This window comes from Geotrypetes seraphini, chromosome 3 (genome assembly GCF_902459505.1).
Source record: "Geotrypetes seraphini chromosome 3, aGeoSer1.1, whole genome shotgun sequence".
Lineage (NCBI taxonomy): Eukaryota > Metazoa > Chordata > Amphibia > Gymnophiona > Dermophiidae > Geotrypetes > Geotrypetes seraphini.
In genome coordinates, this window is record NC_047086.1 from 221040571 (window position 1) to 221059014 (window position 18444).

Sequence of the window (18444 nt, forward strand, 5' to 3'; positions counted from 1 at the left end):
GCTTTTTGTGCTTCAGGGCAATCAGGGGTTCTAGTTCGCTTCCTGTTCATCAAATGTGACCAGGTTTCTGAGTGGGGTGCTTTGTTTGTGGCCTCCCGTGTGTCTTCCTTTCCCTTTGTGGTATCTTACCATCGTTCTATAGGGCCTTGTAGAAACCCCATTTGAGCCACTGAAGGCTACTACTCTTCTGGATCTGATGCTCAGACTGTCTGTCTGATTGCTTTTGTGTTGGCACGGCGTATTTCAAAGCTTCAAGCTCTTTCATGCAGAGAACCCTTTCTCCATATTACAGACACTGGAATTGTTCTAGTTTCTACTTTCCATATCACCCAGGAGATTTGTTTGCCTGTGTTTCATTCCACATGCTCAGAGCGAAAGGATCAGATCTTATACAAGTTGGATGTCAAGAGACTCTTTCTCAAGTTTCAAGTTTAATAAAAATTTGATATACTGCCTATCAGTCTTCTAAGCGGATTGTATATAATAAAAATAGTAAAATAGGGTAACATATGTTAAAACATATAGAACCTACTGGAATGATAGTATTAAGATAAAGAAGTACATTATAAAATAGGAAAGAGAGCCATATAGGGCAAATACAAAAGGAAGGGGGACTTTTGGAGAGACTAATGATTTTCGGCTAACTGATCTCCTCTTTGTCTGCCTCGATGTAGTCAGCCGGCGTCTATGACCTCGATCACCCAATGGATTCATATGGCCATTTCCGCGGCTTATGTCACCCACTGTCACCAGTTTTCTTTCAGGCCCACTCCACTAGAAGTCTTGAAATTTGCAGGGCGGCTCCTTGGTCCTCTCTTCCTACCTTTACCCGTTTTTTTCCGGGTGGATGTGGCAGCTTGATCTGATGCCGCTTTTTGGACCTAGATATTGCAGGCAAGCTCTTCTGTTCCTCCCTAGATGCTGCCATTGTATACTGAATCTGGAAGGGACGTAACAGAATGGAAAATCAGGTTTTCACCTTTGATGATCTTCTTGTTGTTAGTCCCCGGAGGATTCAGTACAGCCCGCCCTCTCACTTGTTCTGAATTGCCTGCTTTCTGCCTCACTTATTCTCCTTCCAGGCTTCAGGATCTTCCAGCCAGTTGATGGATCCTGTGGGAAGTTTTCTACTTCTGTGAGTATGCATTACTGAAGGCTGTCTCATGTGAGTGCTCATTGCATACAGCAGGTTAATTCAACATTGTTTCTCAATGTTTTTCTGTGTTGTCTTTGTGCCTATTTATTGCTTGTTTTCATGTTTTGCAGAGCAGACCAGTTCACAAATTGTTTATGCTGCTGGGGAGCTTCCCCAGTACCTCCTTCCTTGTCATGGATTTGTTCAGGTATGTTGCTCGGCTTTGGGACTGAACTGCAGGGGGCTTTAGCTTCTCTCTAAGGTGGGAGGAGCATGTGCTCAGAAAAGTGTTTGGATTTCTGCAACTCCTGGATTTCAGGAAGGGATTGAACACCTAGCATACTGAATCCCCATGGACTAACAGAAAGAAGTTTATTGAAGGTGAAAAACTAATCTTCCATTACATTCAGATACAGTAAGCATCTTTAGTTTTTTTGTGGGATTTTTTTTTCAGTTGTTTCCTTTCCTCTGTTTTTTTAGTTTTTGCTTCTTTTTTTTTTTTTTTCCTCTTCCTTCCCCTTTCTCATGGTGGAAGAATAACCTAGTCCAATGGTTCTTAAACCTGTCCTGGGAGACCCCTGACAGTCAAGTTTGCAAGATATCACTAATGAATACGCATGAGGCAAATTTGCCAAATAATAGAGGTGACAGGCATACAAATCTGTCTCATGCAAATTCATTAGGGATATTTTGAAAACCCAACTGGCTAGGGTCCTCCAGGACAAGTTTAAGAGCCACTGGCCTAGTAGTTAGAGCAGCAGCCTGACAACCAGGGAAGCCAGGGTTCAAATCCTGTTTTCTCACTGATGTTCTGTGTGACTTTGGGTATATCATGTGATCTTCCTTAGCTTTGGGTAAACCTTGAGCAGGAAATTAACTATCTATTTTACCTAACTATAACTCATTTTGAACTTGTATTTGGAAAAGTGAGTAATTAAATCTAAATCCTCCATGTCTCTGTCCTCACTCTTTTTGCATAGCTCTGTGATAGTAGCAGGTTCTTCATTGTTGTGGCTCTTCCTAGACTAGGCCAGTGGTGGGCTGTGCTAGCCCTTAGTGACCCAGTTAATACTACCCTCAGCAGTGGCTATGGCTTAGCTGGTGCCAGGTACTTAGGGATTTTCCAGCCCTAATGAACATCATGGTAAGTGGAGCCCTCAAAAATGTAATGAAAAACCAATTTGGCTACCAGACTGGTAAAAGCAGGCCATGTCTGCTGTAAAGTGGCAGCAGGCCCTTAATGTGCACATATTTCTAATAAAAGATAATGTGGCTGGTGTCAAGCATTTCCTGGGTTGTGGCATGATTACAGGAGCAGTGAACATAGTGAGAACTGATGGATGAATGAGTGAGCATTATTGGAAAACAGGAGCTTGGAGTGGAAGACCTACAGGCTGCAAGCATTAACTTATTACATTTTTGTCTCCCATAGGAGCCAACTCCTATTCAGCGTCAAGCCATTCCTATTGGGTTACAGAATCGAGATATAATAGGTGTGGCAGAGACCGGCAGTGGTAAGACAGCAGCTTTCCTGATTCCACTGCTTGTATGGATCACCACATTACCCAAGATTGACAGGTGAGTGTATATAACACTGGTGTCAGCTTGACTATAGGAATCAATAAAGCAGACACAGCAGGGCATGTGCCACAGAATAAAGGGCAATGGTGAAAAATGCAGTTTTGATGCCTCTCTGTATTGGTCTAGACTTGGTTGCAGTGGCGTTAGTAGCTCCTTTACCTGACCCAGGCCTGACTCCAGTAACAGCTTTTCCACCTGGCCTGAGACTTATCACAGGGGTGGCCCCTGTTCCCACCCTGGCCCTGGCAATGTGGCCTCTATCCAGGGAAAACTCTGAATTGGCAAATTTTCCTATTCAAATGTTCTTTTTTGCATGAAATGCAAACGTTTCTTTAGAAAAACGTATTGTGTGTTTTCTTTTTTTTCCCATTTCTTTATTCACTTGAAATTCTTTCCTATTATCTTCAATACATATATTAAGCCCCTCCCCTACCCTCCCTTTCTTGATTTCTTAAGTAGATTTGTAATCTGATTTGGCATATTGATTGAAGTATATATTTTAATAATAATTTTAAAAAGCCAAAAAACTCCACCATATTTTTCTGGTCATATGTAAAGAAGTCTATGGTTCTAATTACAAAGGTAATAATGTTTTAGGATTGAAGAGTCAGACCAGGGCCCTTATGCCATCATCTTAGCTCCCACCCGAGAACTGGCACAGCAGATTGAGGAGGAGACGATAAAGTTTGGGAAGCCACTGGGGATTCGCACTGTGGCTGTTATTGGTGGCATTTCTCGAGAGGACCAGGGCTTCCGACTCCGGATGGGTTGTGAGGTAAAGTCATTAGTATGTAGCTTGCAATCTCTTTAAAGTGTTTTGAAAGCTAAGCCTTTATTGGTTAATCAGTATGAATATGTCTCCCATAGATAGTGATTGCAACACCAGGTCGGTTGATTGATGTGTTGGAGAACCGTTATTTGGTACTGAGCCGGTGTACTTATGTGGTCCTGGATGAAGCAGACAGAATGATTGATATGGGCTTTGAACCTGATGTTCAAAAGATCTTGGAACATATGCCAGTGACAAATCAAAAGCCTGATACAGATGAGGCAGAAGATCCTGAGAAAATGCTTGCCAACTTTGAATCAGGAAAACACAAGTACAGACAGGTAAGCCTGTGAGTGAGGAGTCACAGGGACAGAGAAGATGGGGTGAGGTTTCAGTGAGGATCACGGGGGCAGAAACAGGTGAATATTTAAGCAGGACAAGTATATATAAATGTGGTTCTTTTATGTTTCCTGGTGGGGAAACCTGGGGATTAGTGAGGCAGTGAAAAGTGATTAGTGAGGTGGTATCATTGGTTTCTTTTGGATGTGGGTTGATTTATCCTGCTATGGAGTTGTATGTGCGTGTCTCTTTGCATGAGGGGGTAGAAGTTGGTGGCAAAAAAAATGGTTGTAACATGAAAGGAGTGGTAGATACAACCCGGGGTGTAATCTACATTGAATAGCAGGTACAACTCTAGACATCTTATCATAGGCAGACTGGATGGACTGTGCTGGTCTTTGTCTTTAAGCTGCAAAGTGTAGTCTTATGAGACAACGTTACACTTTAGTACCATATATACTTGAATATAAACCAAAATTTTGGGGCCAACAAAATGGCTCAAAAATGAGGATCTCGATTTATATTTGAATCACCACCTGACCACTGGTGCTGCTGTCCTCTCTTCAATCCCTGATGACTATCACCAGTGCTGTAGTCACACATCTACCCCCCACCGAAGAACACTGGTACCTCTATCCTACCACCCACAAAATGATCTGCGCCGTTGCCCTCCATGTGCATCCCCACCAGTGCTGTAGTCACACGCCCTCCCTCCCCAAAGAACACCAACGCTGCTATCCTGCTACCCCTAAGATGACCCATGCCGTTACCTTCCATGTGCACTTCTCCAGCCGACATCGCAGTTACTCATCAGCTGTTGAAGAAAAAAGCTGCCGCCACCAATGCTGGGTATTAATCCAGTGCAGGACCTTGAGTGTCTGCACATGCTCAAAGCCTGCCAGCACCCACCCCTTCCGAGAATCTCTGAGCATCTTGGAGGGGTCAGGAACCATCAGGCTTTGAACGTACAAAGACGCTCAAGATCCTGTGTCGAATAAACACGGAGCAAAGGCGGCAGCAGCTTTTTTTTCAAGAGCTGATGGGTAAGCACGATTTCGGCTGGGGGGGTGCACGTGGGCATGGAGGTCAACAGCGCAGGTCATTTTTTTAGATATTGTTATATTGTTTTACAGGAAAGCAGGTTTATTGGTCTTGAAAGATTCTGGGGGCATCTCCTATTCCTTACTTAAAAAATATTGAACTGTATAAGTTTTGGTACCGCTCTGTACACAGTTTTTGGGTGGGGGTGGGGGGCTTTAGGGGGGATTGGGAGGGATGACTGGGTGGGGTCCTTGTGCTTAGGTGTCCCTGTGCTTATGTGTCCCTGTGGAGGATATAAGAGTACAGTCCTCCATGGTGGATGGCAACATTTTGGAGGAGGAAAACATTTGATATGCGTTTTGAAGTTTGTTTTTCTGCTGTTTGCTTCCTAATAAAAAAGATTTAAACATAAAAAATATTGAAATAATAATAAGATCAAGTAATAATGACTGAAAGTAGATGAAAAGTACAGTGGTGCCTCACACAACGAACTTAATTGGTTCCAGGAGCAAGTTTGTTATGCGAAACGTTCGTTATGTGAAACGCGTTTTCCCATAAGAATACATGTAAAAAAAAATAATTCGTTCTGCAGCATAAAATATGCTAAGATGACATAAAAAAAGATAAATTTTTGGTTATTATTTTTATTTAGATACATCTAAAAACATAATTGTTTTTTAAAACAACACACATTTTTTAAATTTAAAGACAGACTAAGTAGAGTCTAATTTTACAGTGAGAGAGGGCAGAGTCTCAGCGGCAAAAACTGGGACTTAACTGTTCATTTTTTTTTTTTTTCTACCGTGTTTCCCCGATGATAAGGCAGGGCCATCAAATAAGACAGCCCCCCCTTTTTAGAAAAAAATGTAAAATAAGGCACCCCCCCCGCAAATAAGCCACCCACCGATACCTGCGCTTACCCGAATCGGGTGGTACGGTGGGTGACTCCGTGTGGTCCCTGGCACCCCCGACACGATCGGGGCAAGAGGGAGCTCAAGCCCTCTTGCCCCCCCGACTCCCCGACACGATCGGGGCAAGAGGGAGCCCAAGCCCTCTTGCCCCCCGACTCCCCGACACGATCGGGGCAAGAGGGAGCCCAAGCCCTCTTGCCCCCCCCCCGACTCCCCGACACGATCGGGGCAAGAGGGAGCCCAAGCCCTCTTGCCCCCCGACTCCCCGACACGATCGGGGCAAGAGGGAGCCCAAGCCCTCTTGCCCCCCCCGACTCCCCGACATGATCGGGGCAAGAGGGAGCCCAAGCCCTCTTGCCCCCCGACTCCCCGACACGATCGGGGCAAGAGGGAGCCCAAGCCCTCTTGCCCCGCCGATTCCCCAACTCCCCGACAATATCGGGCCAGGAGGGAGCCCAAGTCCTCCTGGCCACGGCGACCCCCTAACCCCACCCTGCACTACATTACGGGCAGGAGGGATCCCAGGCCCTCCTGCCCTCGACGCAAACCCCCCCTCCCCCCAACGACCGCCCCCCCCAAGAACCTCCGACCGCCCCCCCAGCCGACCCGCGACCCCCCTGGCCGACCCCCACGACACCCCCAACCCCCTTCCCCGTACCTTTCTGTAGTTGGCCGGACAGACGGGAGCCAAACCCGCCTGTCCGGCAGGCAGCCAACGACGGAATGAGGCCGGATTGGCCCATCCGTCCCAAAGCTCCGCCTACTGGTGGGGCCTAAGGCGCCTGGGCCAATCAGAATAGGCCCGGGAGCCTTAGGTCCCTCCTGGGGGCAGGGCCTGAGGCACATGGTCGGGTTGGGCCCATGTGCCTCAGGCCCCGCCCCCAGGAGGGACCTAAGGCTCCCGGGCCTATTCTGATTGGCCCAGGCGCCTTAGGCCCCACCAGTAGGCGGAGCTTTGGGACGGATGGGCCAATCCGGCCTCATTCCGTCGTTGGCTGCCTGCCGGACAGGCGGGTTTGGCTCCCGTCTGTCCGGCCAACTACAGAAAGGTACGGGGAAGGGGGTTGGGGGTGTCGTGGGGGTCGGCCAGGGGGGTCGCGGGTCGGCTGGGGGGCGGTCGGAGGTTCTTGGGGGGGGCGGTCGTTGGGGGGAGGGGGGGTTTGCGTCGAGGGCAGGAGGGCCTGGGATCCCTCCTGCCCGTAATGTAGTGCAGGGTGGGGTTAGGGGGTCGCCGTGGCCAGGAGGACTTGGGCTCCCTCCTGGCCCGATCGTGTCGGGGAGTCGGGGGGGCAAGAGGGCTTGGGCTCCCTCTTGCCCCGATCGTGTCGGGGAGTCGGGGGGGCAAGAGGGCTTGAGCTCCCTCTTGCCCCGATCGTGTCGGGGAGTCGGGGGGGCAAGAGGGCTTGGGCTCCCTCTTGCCCCGATCGTGTCGGGGAGTCGGGGGGGCAAGAGGGCTTGAGCTCCCTCTTGCCCCGATCGTGTCGGGGAGTCGGGGGGGCAAGAGGGCTTGGGCTCCCTCTTGCCCCGATCGTGTCGGGGAGTCGGGGGGGGGGCAAGAGGGAGCCAGGCGGAGAGAGGGCAGTTAAGCGCAGTGCCTGCGCGGAAGGATGCAGCTCGGGCGACTTCGTTGTGTGAAACGAAGTTCGTTGTACGAATCAAGACATAAAGTTCGTTGTGCGCAGCGTTCGCTGTGCGAGGCGTCCGTTATGCGAGGCACCACTGTACATGTATAAAAACATGACTGAACCAACTCCATTCTGTTCATATCTTAAAAAAAGAAGGTGCGGTTTCCAGAATTGTACATAATATTATAAATGAGGTTCCACCAGAGTCTTATACAAGGGCATCAATACAGTCGACTCCACCTAAGTGCATGTCGGTTAAGCGCATTCTTTGGTTATCCGCACCCTACCACCATGGTCCTGTTTTGTTTTTGTTTTGTTTTTTTACATTAAAGTCAATGGACGTAAACTCCGGATATTTGCAATTCAGATAAGCACACGATCCGCTTATGTGCAGTGATGTCATAGGTCCCATCTCTATTCTTTCATGTTACCTTCACTCCGGTTAAATGCAATCACGTTCTGACTGGGAGGAAAGCCAGTTGGCAGAACAGATTGGCCACAATGGCTAGGCTTCACACAGCGCTAGGACAGCTGGGAAAGTGAGTGCTCTGTTTCCACTCAAGCTGTAGGGCATAGTTTTCCTGCACTTTAGGCTCCAGCAGCCCATGTGCCATATTTAAACTGAGTCGGCTTAACTACAGCCTCCCCCCCTACCCCCACTCCTATTAAGCGTAAACGCCGTTTAAGCGCACGTGACGACCCGGTCCGAAGACTGTGCATTTAAGTGGAGTCGACTGTACTTCCTTTTTCCTACTGACCATTCATCTCCCTATACACCCAAGCATCCTTCTACAAAGGAGTGCTGAAAAGTTATTAGCCCAACCAAGAAGGGAATGATGTGAAATTTACAAGTTATACCACATATTCACCCTTAAGTGCAACACACTTTACACATCGTGTCTGAAGTTTCTGTAACCCTTCAAAAAAATACTCTGATGTCTGGTCACTGAAATACTCTGCTGCTGCAATCACCTCCGAATCACTCAAATTAGAACTTTTTATAAGGTTTGGAAACAGAAAATAGTCAGATGGAGCAGGATCTGGTGAGTAGGGTGGATAGTCTATGCACTGAAACTCCAACTGTGTCAAAATATTCATTGCTTTTCCAGCCTTATGAGCAGGTGTTTTGTCTTGCAAAAAGAGAACTCCTTTCCGAAGCATCCCTTCTCCTTTTTTTTCTTCCAATGTCTCCTTTAATCGGCACAGCAAGTAACAGTAGTATTTTGCATTAAACATTTGGCCCCTTGGAAGATAGTCAGTTATTACAATACCTTCCGGATCCCAAAACACAGTGGCCACAACCTTTCCTGCTGACATGTTGGTCTTTAATTTCCTTAACCTTGGAGGACCTGAGTGCCGCCACTGCATTGTTGTTTTGTTTCAGGATCATAGTGATGTAACCATGTTTCATCAATACTAATTAGTTGTTCCTAAAGGTTGGCACCAGCTTGCTAAAAATGCTGCAAAAGCAATTTGGAAGTGTTAACTCAACGTCGTTTCTCGTTAGCATTCAGACATTTGGGCACCCACTTGAGTGACAGTTTCTGCATACCCAGCTGCTCGTGGATTATACACCCAACACATTCCCTGGATATCTGCAGTGTCTAAGCAATTGTTTTAGCTGATATTCGCCAATCTGTCAAAAGCAGGTCATGGCCAAGACAAGAAAAACAGGAGGGTCAAATCCACAAAACGATAATCAGTCAACAAACTATGGAAATGTCCAAGAAAACCAAGGTGCTTATTATTTCAAACCTCTGCTTTTATTAATGAAATGGTTCGACACTTGTTTCGGCCTACCTCAAAATATATCGGTGGCAGAGTATATTGTGTGACAATCAAATCATCTAGGAAGCAATGTAAATTCTTGAACACACTCTCGTAAGTGATTCAGTAGTGCGTCTGACATCAGCACTGCATTTTCAGCTCTGTTGAAAGACATGATAATTAATGGGTGAAAATCAGGTCATGGACATGGTCAATAATTTTAGAATTTGATACCATTTGAGTCCTCCCAGACTTTGCTGCATCTTCGTTCTTGAAATCTCCATGCTGACAGTTTGCATGCCACTTTTTCACTGTGGAATATGATGGGCATTTGTCACTCAAAGTTTGGCATCATACATTCATGGATTTCATTTGGCGTTTTCTTCTGCAGGAATAGGAGCTTCATGATGGCTTGAAGTTCCACACTTGAAAATTCCATATTTTTCATTGACGTAGTTCAATGATCTGAAACAATGTCTGCAAATTGACACTTTGCAAAATAAAATAACACTCTTTTCAGCTCAGAATTTAGGAAGTTGGTTGGGCTGAGAACTTTTCAGCACCCATAGCTTGTTTGGCCACCTTAAGATATCACATACTATATCTCCCCAAGCCCCACACCTCTTTCATGCACAAAAGTTCTTCACACCCTAAACCAGTGGTTTCAAACTCGCTGCCCGGGGGCCACATGCAGCCCTCCAGATACTATTTTGAGGCCGAAAGATTTATAAACTATAAAGAGTTTTACCTCATGTAAAACTGTCATTTCTTTAATAAGACATTAACTATATTTTCTGCGGCCCTCAAAGTACCTACAAATCCAAAATGTGGCCCTGCAAAGGTTTTGAGTTTGAGACCACTGCCCTAAACTGTATTGTTCCCTTGGGTTTTTGCAGCCCAAATGCCTGGCTTGTGTTTCTTAGCATTAAATCTTAGCCACCAAATTTCAGACCACAAACTTCGCTAGGTCCTTCCTCATGTTGGCCACACCATTAGGGGTGTCTACACTTTTGCAGATTTTGGTATCATTCGCAATGAGGCAAATCCTTACCAGACAGCCCTTCAGCAATATCGCTTACAAAACTGAAAAAGAACAGGCCCAAGAACCGAACATTGAGGCATACCACTAGTAACATTCCTTTCTTCAGAGCAACTTTCATTGACCACTACTCTGTCACATTCCACTCAACCAGTTCCTGACTCAGTCTTTCATTTTGGGGCCTATACTGAGGAAATTCAGTTTATTTATTAGACATTTGTGTGGAACAGTGTCAAAGGCTTTGCTAAAATCTAAATATACCACATCTAGTGCGCTTTCTATCCATTTCTCTGGTCACCTAGTCAGAAAAATTGATCAGATTTGTCTGACAAGACGTGCCTCTAGTGAATCTAGCTTCTTCACTCTGTATTTTTGCTGGCTGAGAAAATTACCCTCTTGCCTGGACAGGTCTGGTGGCCAGTAAGTTTCAAGTTTTATTTAAAATTTGATTTGATTGCTTATCATACTTCTAAGCGATGCACAAAATTTAAAATAAAAGGGAGAGTAAATTTAACATGTAGTTAAATGAACATACCATAAACGAGGATGAAAATGCTAACTGACTCACAGAACAATGTGGAAAGGAGGAAGAACTACAATAGTTATAGGAAAGTAAGACATATGGTAAAAATAGCAGGAAGGAATAGGTCAGTTAGAAAGCAAAAAGAACAAGCATATGAAACAATCTGGAGGTTATGTGAGTTTGGCTTCTTTAAGATTCAAAGGCATCTTTAAATGAAAAAACTTTTCAGTTTTCTTTTGAACCTATCTAAATTTTTTTCCTCCCTCAAATGGGCAGGTAGAGAGTTCCAGAGTAGAGGGGCTGTGACAGAAAATTCTAGAACATCTTGTATTAATAACTCGGAAAGAAGGAATGGACCGTAGATTTTGATCATTTGATCTTAGTGATCTTGAGGGAATGTGGGGTATAAGCACTCTGTCTATGAATAAGGTTTTTTTTTGAGGATTGGACCTTGAATGTTAGTAGAGCTATTTTTTAGGTAATCCCCTGTGAGATGGGAAGCCAGTGTACGTTTTTCAAAGGAGTGTTACATGATTATTGCGATATTTTGAATTATCTGTAGCCTTCTTAATTATTTTTGCATGATACCCTTGAACAGTGAATTACAATAATTGCGTTTAGAGATTACAAGGGAATGTATCAGAATATTTAAAGAGGGTAGTTCAAGGGAACACTAATTTCCCCAATGAATATGCATGAGATCTATGTGCATGCACTGCTTTCAATGCATATTCATTGGGGAAATCCTGAAACCCCGACTGGATTGCGGCCCTCAAGGAGGGACTTTGAGATCCCTGTGTTAGACCATCATTCCATGGGAAAAGCATGGTTTTGGTCTTGGGGACATTCAAGGACAACATATTGTCACTTAACCATTGACTAACTTTCCCTAATTTCTGATTGATGTTGTTTCTCGTTGGGGTTATCTGAGTCGAGTGGGGGAAGAAGCTAGATGTCATCTGCATAGGCATAAACTGAGAAACCGATTACTGGCTATTAAGATCAGTGGTATTCAACCTAATCCTCAGGGACCAACTGGCCAATCAGGTTTTCAGGATATCCACAATGAATGAGAATATCCTGAAAACCTGACTGGCCATGTGGTCCCTGAGGACTGGATTGAATACCACTGGTTTAGATTATTGCAGAACCTCATTGGAAAAGTGAATAAAGGACAAAATTAAGTAAGGATCGTATAAACTGTTCTGACCAAATCAATTAAATAGAAAGGGGAAAGCAAAAGTCCTGGATAAGAAAAATTTTGAAACTAGCTGCATTCTAGGAAGACTGGGCAGATTGGATGGGCCAAAATATTATTTCTCTGTCATCATTTATTATATTACTGTACTTTTCTTGGCAAGAAGATGTAGTTCTGTCCTTGTGGCATTGAGTGGATTTATCCTGGTCAGAATGGGTGTGTGTGTGTGTGTGTGTGTGTTAGAGAATGACATTGAGATAAAGTTTGTCCCTGTAAGCTCAGTCTCCGTCCCCGTGGGCTCCGTCTCCATCCCTACCTCATACCCGCAAACTCTGTCTCCATCCCCACAGACTCTGTCCTCATTTGCACACGCCTTGAACACTTACAATTTTATATTTAAATCTTTGTATTAAAGTATAAAAAGGGACAATATTCCTGTACAACTGTTTATATAATCACATTTCGATCTAGTTTTGGTATAACCTTCCCAAAGATTTAGATGCCTATGTTTTTACATCATCTGAGAAGGTAATTAAATTGTCTTTCAGACACGGGTGTAGAAGAGAACCTAAACTCTGTAGTGGATGAACAGGAAAATAAGTGTCTATTAAATGTTAGAAATGTTTCTTGATGCCAGCAATGATGGATGAATCTGTTGCAGTAACAGTATGATGTTTGAGTAGCTGAGCACATGATGGAAAGACATTGTAGATGGCAGCCAAGACACAGGCAGTATATCAAGTTCATTGAAATTCAAAAGCAGTTTTTTCAGTTATTTTTAATCATTGAATACAGTTGCCAATTGTCTAAAATGTGTTTAAGTTTTTACATATTGATACTAGTCTCAAGTTTTTAGAGAATGACATGGGGACAAAATTTGTCCCTGCCCCCACAGGCTTTGTCCCCATCCCCGTGTCATTCTCTACTGTGCGTTTCTGCAGGGGTAGGATTTTTCTGTCTTGTTGATGAAGATGCATTTTGAATCTTGCTTTGAGGAGAATGGTTTATTCTGTTGAGGAGGTTGTGTTTGTGTCCCTCCCTTTGCCAATGGAGTTGGTTTATCCAGGTGAGAGGGCTGTGAGGTACTGCAACTAGCATAGGGAGTTTGTGTGCCAACATCTGTCCTAAGTACATGATCATATGGAAAGTAGGAGGCTGAGTATCACACCTCTCAATAACCCTTTCTCTTTGCAGACAGTAATGTTTACTGCTACCATGCCTCCAGCTGTTGAGCGGCTTGCCCGCAGCTATTTGCGCCGTCCTGCTGTGGTATACATCGGCTCTGCTGGCAAACCCCATGAACGTGTGGAGCAGAAGGTCTTCCTTATGTCCGAGGGTGAGAAAAGGTAGGTAATGCTTGGAGAGAAGGAAACTCTAAATTAAAGAGTTGTGCGGGAACAGAAATCAAACCCACCCCCACCCGTACCCACTGGAATCGAATCTGTTCTCGCCCGTCCCCATAAACTTCAGAAGTAGTTATTTCATTTAATTATGCTACTGAATTAAAGGCTCAGGTAGAGACCCATTTACAAATAAGCAAAGTCACCTTATTAATTTGGAAATATTAATTGAGAAGATTACATACTTTGTAAACGGGTCTCTGCCAGAGCCTTTAATGTAAATATAAAATATAAATACTCCAGCTGATGATGACCCTCAAGCTATGCCAGCTAACATATTTCATCCATATTTCAATAAATTATTTTTTTTACCTTTGTGGTCTGGAGATTTATTTTTCCATCAAGTTGGTTCAAATTTCTCTTTTTTGTGCTTTCCTGTTTTCTGCAAATACTTCTTCAAGCAGTAGTTGTCCATTGGTTCCTCCTACCATGGTCCAGCATTTCTCTTCCCTTCCTCCCATTGTACAGCATCTTCACTCCCTCATATCCTAGAACATTCTCCTTCTTTTTTCCCCCTCCCCACTCCTGCATAGCATTTCTTCCTCTCCACCCCCATGTACAACATGTCTCCATCTCTCTCCCTCTCATTTCCTCCCTTGCTGCAAAGGGAGTGGGAAAGGAGAGAGAGAGAGATCCAGGGTGCATCTCTCTCAACCCCTCTACAGCCACATCCAACATTTCTCCCTCTCTCATCCCCTGGCCCTTAGGCAATATCTGTTGCCCCTCCCCTCTAGCCCCATGCCCAACATTTCTCCTTCTCTCATCCCTCTCCAGCTCCATGCCTCATTTAGCCACCCATTCCCTCCACCGTGTCCAACATTCCTCCCTCTTGCATCCCTTTCCATCTGTCCCAGCCTTCTCTACCACAACATCCAGTATTTTTCCCTCCCTCCCTCCTCTTGCAGGTTTCTGCACCTCTCATCTCTCCCTCCTTCCCCCCAAACCTATAGCCTGTCCAAGCCCCAACACTTTTTTTCTTCCTCCCAGCCCACAATTTCCCCTCCCCTCTTGGTGCTCATGGCATTTCCAGTAATACTGCAAGAGGTCGCAGCAGCTATTTTAGAAGGCAGCTGCAGGGAGGCAGGAGCAAAAGGGCTGTGCTACCTCGAAGACCCTTCTGGACCACCAGGTACTTTGGTAGGTCTGGGGGCCACGGGAGAAGAGCCGCAGGTTGCCGACCCTGTCCTAGCCCATACAGCAACTCTTCCCTCCCCACAACCCCTCCCAATTGCTTGCAGCATCTCTTACCCTCACTTCCCACCCACCTCGAGCCCATGCAGCGTCTTACTGGGGATCTGGAATACAGAGCTGCACGGGAGTGGGGACAATGGGAATCCCACGGAGATCCCCCTCCAGACTCACAGGGATAGGTCATCTATGTTCGGGGTTCCTGCGGGTACAGCATCAGGGTCTTCCATGTAGCTGCATTCACTATTCTTTTCAGGCCGCGGGCAGCGTTCCTTTGTTCCTCCACGTTACAGGAAGCTGACCCGAAGTCTTCCCTCTGACGTGTTTGTGTTAGAGGGAGGCTTCCATCTGATTCCTGTTGTTTGGTGAGGAGCTGGATAAACTTGTCCGAGGTTTAGGAGACGTGAAGGCTTCTGGGTTGTCAGAGGACAAGCCAAAGATGGTGTGTCAGGGAACTTCTATTAGGAGCCATTTTCGGGGGACACATAGATATGGACCAGGCTACGGAGATGGTGCTCAGAATAGTCATTTCTTCCAGAGAATGCAGCTCTTTTGTGGCCCTTCTTCCTCTGTACCCACTCCTCTCAATGAGGGTGTTGAGTCCAGTCTCTGGTTGCAATAGGGGCACAACTACGAGAGTTTTTCTAGAATTGGACCCAAATTACCGATGATCAGTAGGTTCTGGAGATCATAGTGTTCAGTCATTCCCAGTTAGAGACCTCTGTGGATTCTCCCTTTCTGGTGCAGTAGAAGGCAAGGGCTGTCCGGGAGACTCTGGTTTGGTTGATCCAGCTTCAGGCAGCTGTGCTGGTTCCTCGCAGCAAACTTGGCATTGGGAGATACTTTATCTATTTTGTAGTGCCCAGAAGGAAGGTTCCTTTCAGCCCATTTTGGACCTCAAGATACCACATTTTCCATGGAGACTCTGCGTTCGGTAATTGTAGTGGTGAGGCCCAGGAATTTCTCACATCCTTAAATCTGACAGAGGCATATCTGCATATTCCTAATCATCTGAGACATCGGAGATTCCTTTGCTTCACAGTTTTGGGAAGACAGTGTCAATTTTATGCTCTCCCTTTTGGTCTTGCTACAACTCCTTGCACCTTTTCCAAGGTGGTGGTGAATGCTGCAATGTGGAAGGAAGGGATCTTAGTAAATCCTTATCTAGATGATTGGTTGATTCAGAGCAGTGTGGCAATGGAACAAGTGGTATGTATGCTACAGTCGTTGGGTTGGGTGTTTAATCCAAAGAAGAGTCAGGTCTGTCTGTTGCAACAGTTGGAATACTAGGGAGTTCTTTTCAACAGTAAGGTAGGACAAGTCTTTCTGCCCAAGGGATGGATGCTGAAATTGCAGATACAGGTTTGTGCCTTGCTTCAGGTGCCCACAAGCCAGGGACTTTCTTCAGGTCTTAGGTTCTATGGCAGCCTCATTAGAGATGGTGCAAATGGGCTTCAGGCAACTCTTTTCTCTTCGTGTTCCTCACAGACTCAATCCCCGGAGGTTGGGATTCTCTTGGGGAGTTCTTGGCATAGTCTTGCCTGGTGGTTGCTCTGGTGCAGTCTTTCCCAGGTCTAGAATCTGGATCTGCCGCAAAGGACTGTGATCACTACTGATGCCATTTTCAGAGGCTGAGGTGCCCATTGCTTGAGATGTGTGGTGCAGGGGTGTAGGTTTCCAGAGGAGTCGCTGTGGTCAATCGGTCGTTTAGAGATGAGGGTGAATCGCCTTGAGCTTCTCGCTTTTCAAGACCACCTTTGCAGGAAGGCAGTGCGCACCAAGAGTCATCCATTGGCAAAGGAGGTGATGCTGCTTCCGATGTAGGCTGAGATTCATCATGACTATCAAGTTTCAAGTTTATTAGGATTTTATATACCGCCTATCAAGGTTATCTAAGCGGTCTTTACAATCAGGTACTCAAGTATTTTCCCTCTCTGTCCTGGTGGGCTCACAATCTATCTAATGTACCTGGGGCTATGGAGGACTGAGTGACTTGCCCAGGGTCACAAGGAGCAGCGCGGGGTTTGAACCCACAACCCCAGGATGCTGAGGCTGTAGCTCCAACCACCGCACCGCACACTCCTCCACTATCTGTTGGCGGCTCATACATCAAGAGTTGAAAATGTTCTAGCGGACTTTCTCAGCAGAAACGAACTAGATCTGAGGGAGTGGAGCCTAGGTCTTGGCATTTTCACCTTGCTTGGCAGCAAGTAGGGTCAACTGGTAATAAATTTGATGGCATTCTTCAGTCAGAGAAAGGATAGCAAGGTGGAGTGCATAGATGCTTTCTCTCAGATGTGACTCTTACTCGGCCTCCTTTGTTTCCATGTGGCTTCTGGTAGGTAGGGTCATTCAGAGGATCGAGCATTATTTCAGACTAGTGACTCTGGACTGGCCTCGGAGACTTTGGTACAGTGATCTTCCAGTGTTGGAGCAGCTTCTTGTTCAGGGGCTGATCACAATGCTGTATCCAGCTCTGTTTGTCTTATTGCTTAGCTTCTCAAAGGGCACAATTGTGAAGGTGTGGATATTCTGGCAGGGTGATTAAAATACCTCTGTATTTGTAGAAACTTTCTACTTCACTGGCGTATGTTCGGGTCTGGCATATTTTTGAAGTTTGGTGTTCAGATCACACCATTTCTCCCCTAAAGTCATCAATTCCTGAGCTTTTGGAATTTCTGCAGGATGGCATGGACAAAGGTTTTGTTCTTTCCTTTATTATTAATTTTTTTTAATCTTTATTAAAATTACACATACATTAATAATCAGAATCAGCACTTACAATCAATCAATAACAATACAAAATGAATTCCGCCCTTCCTTCCAGTATGTCCAGTCAAGAAATCAAACAAGAGAGAGCCCCCCCCCCCTCACACACACCCATGCTTCCCTGGATGTGTGAGTAAAACAACAGGAAATTAAAGGTAGTGGACCCCAAATTAATCTGAATAAATTATTACATCACAACATAACTATTAAGGTGCAGGTGGCGGCCTTGGCATGTTTTAGAGGGTGAAGGGCAAGTCCTTGGCTTCTCAAACAGGTTTGGTTTGTTTTCCCAATGGTGTGCATCTGCTGCAGCCTCCCATCAGCGCTTCATTTCCTACTTGGAACTTGAACCTGGTGCTTAGGGCCTTGGTATGTACTTCCTTTGAACCTCTGGCGGAAAGCTCCCTGAAGGATCTCAGTTTGAACAGTTTTTTTGGTCAGTGGTGTAGGTGTGTAGAATTTCTGAGTTGCAGGTGTTGTCTTTTAGAGCAGTGGTTCCCAACCCTGTCCTGGAGGACCACCAGGCCAATCGGGTTTTCAGGATAGCCCTAATGAATATGCATGGAGCAGAGTTGCATGCCTGTCACTTCCATTATATGCAAATCTCTCTCATGCCTATTCATTAGGGCTAGCCTGAAAACCCGATTGGCCTGGTGGTCCTCCAGGACAGGGTTGAGAACCACTGTTTTAGAGAACCATTTCTGATCTTTTCTGGGGAGAAGGTGGTTTTGTGTACAGTTCCATCCTTTGTTCCAAGGTAGTGTCACCCTTTCAGCCAGTTGTGTTGCCTGTTTGGGGTGACGCCAAGGGGAAACGGGATCAGTGTCGCTTGTTTTGTCTGGCGTTCAGAGAGTGTTGTGTATTTATCTTGGTTGCACTTGGGAGTTTTGCTGCTCAGACAGGCTATATGTTTTAGTCGGGGGTCCCAGAAAAGGAGAAGCAGCGATTAAGGGTGCTATTGAATCTGCTTACATTTTGTAGGGAAGGCAGATTCCTCTAGGGCTGAGGGCTCATTGGACTAAGATTCAGGCATCATCCTGGACAAAGAGTGTCTCGGTACTGCTCTTGGCCATTTGTAAGGTGGCAGTGTGGTCTTTTCTGCACTCTTTTAAGAACATAAGAATTGCCGCTGCTGGGTCAGACCAGTGGTCCATTCTGC

The 18444-nt window shown here is 45.7% G+C and overlaps 1 protein-coding gene across 4 annotated transcripts in view; it reads left to right on the forward strand.

Annotated features, from left to right (window-relative positions):
• Window positions 1-18444, forward strand: part of DDX23 (DEAD-box helicase 23) — a 107217-nt gene that overhangs the window by 62149 nt on the left and 26624 nt on the right. For all 4 annotated transcript variants that reach the window (XM_033937848.1, XM_033937850.1, XM_033937849.1 and 1 more), the window contains exons 12-15: window positions 2568-2713; window positions 3314-3491; window positions 3584-3826; window positions 13123-13274. In XM_033937848.1, coding sequence (XP_033793739.1) covers window positions 2568-2713; window positions 3314-3491; window positions 3584-3826; window positions 13123-13274 — 719 coding nt within the window. The remainder of the gene's footprint in view (window positions 1-2567; window positions 2714-3313; window positions 3492-3583; window positions 3827-13122; window positions 13275-18444) is intronic.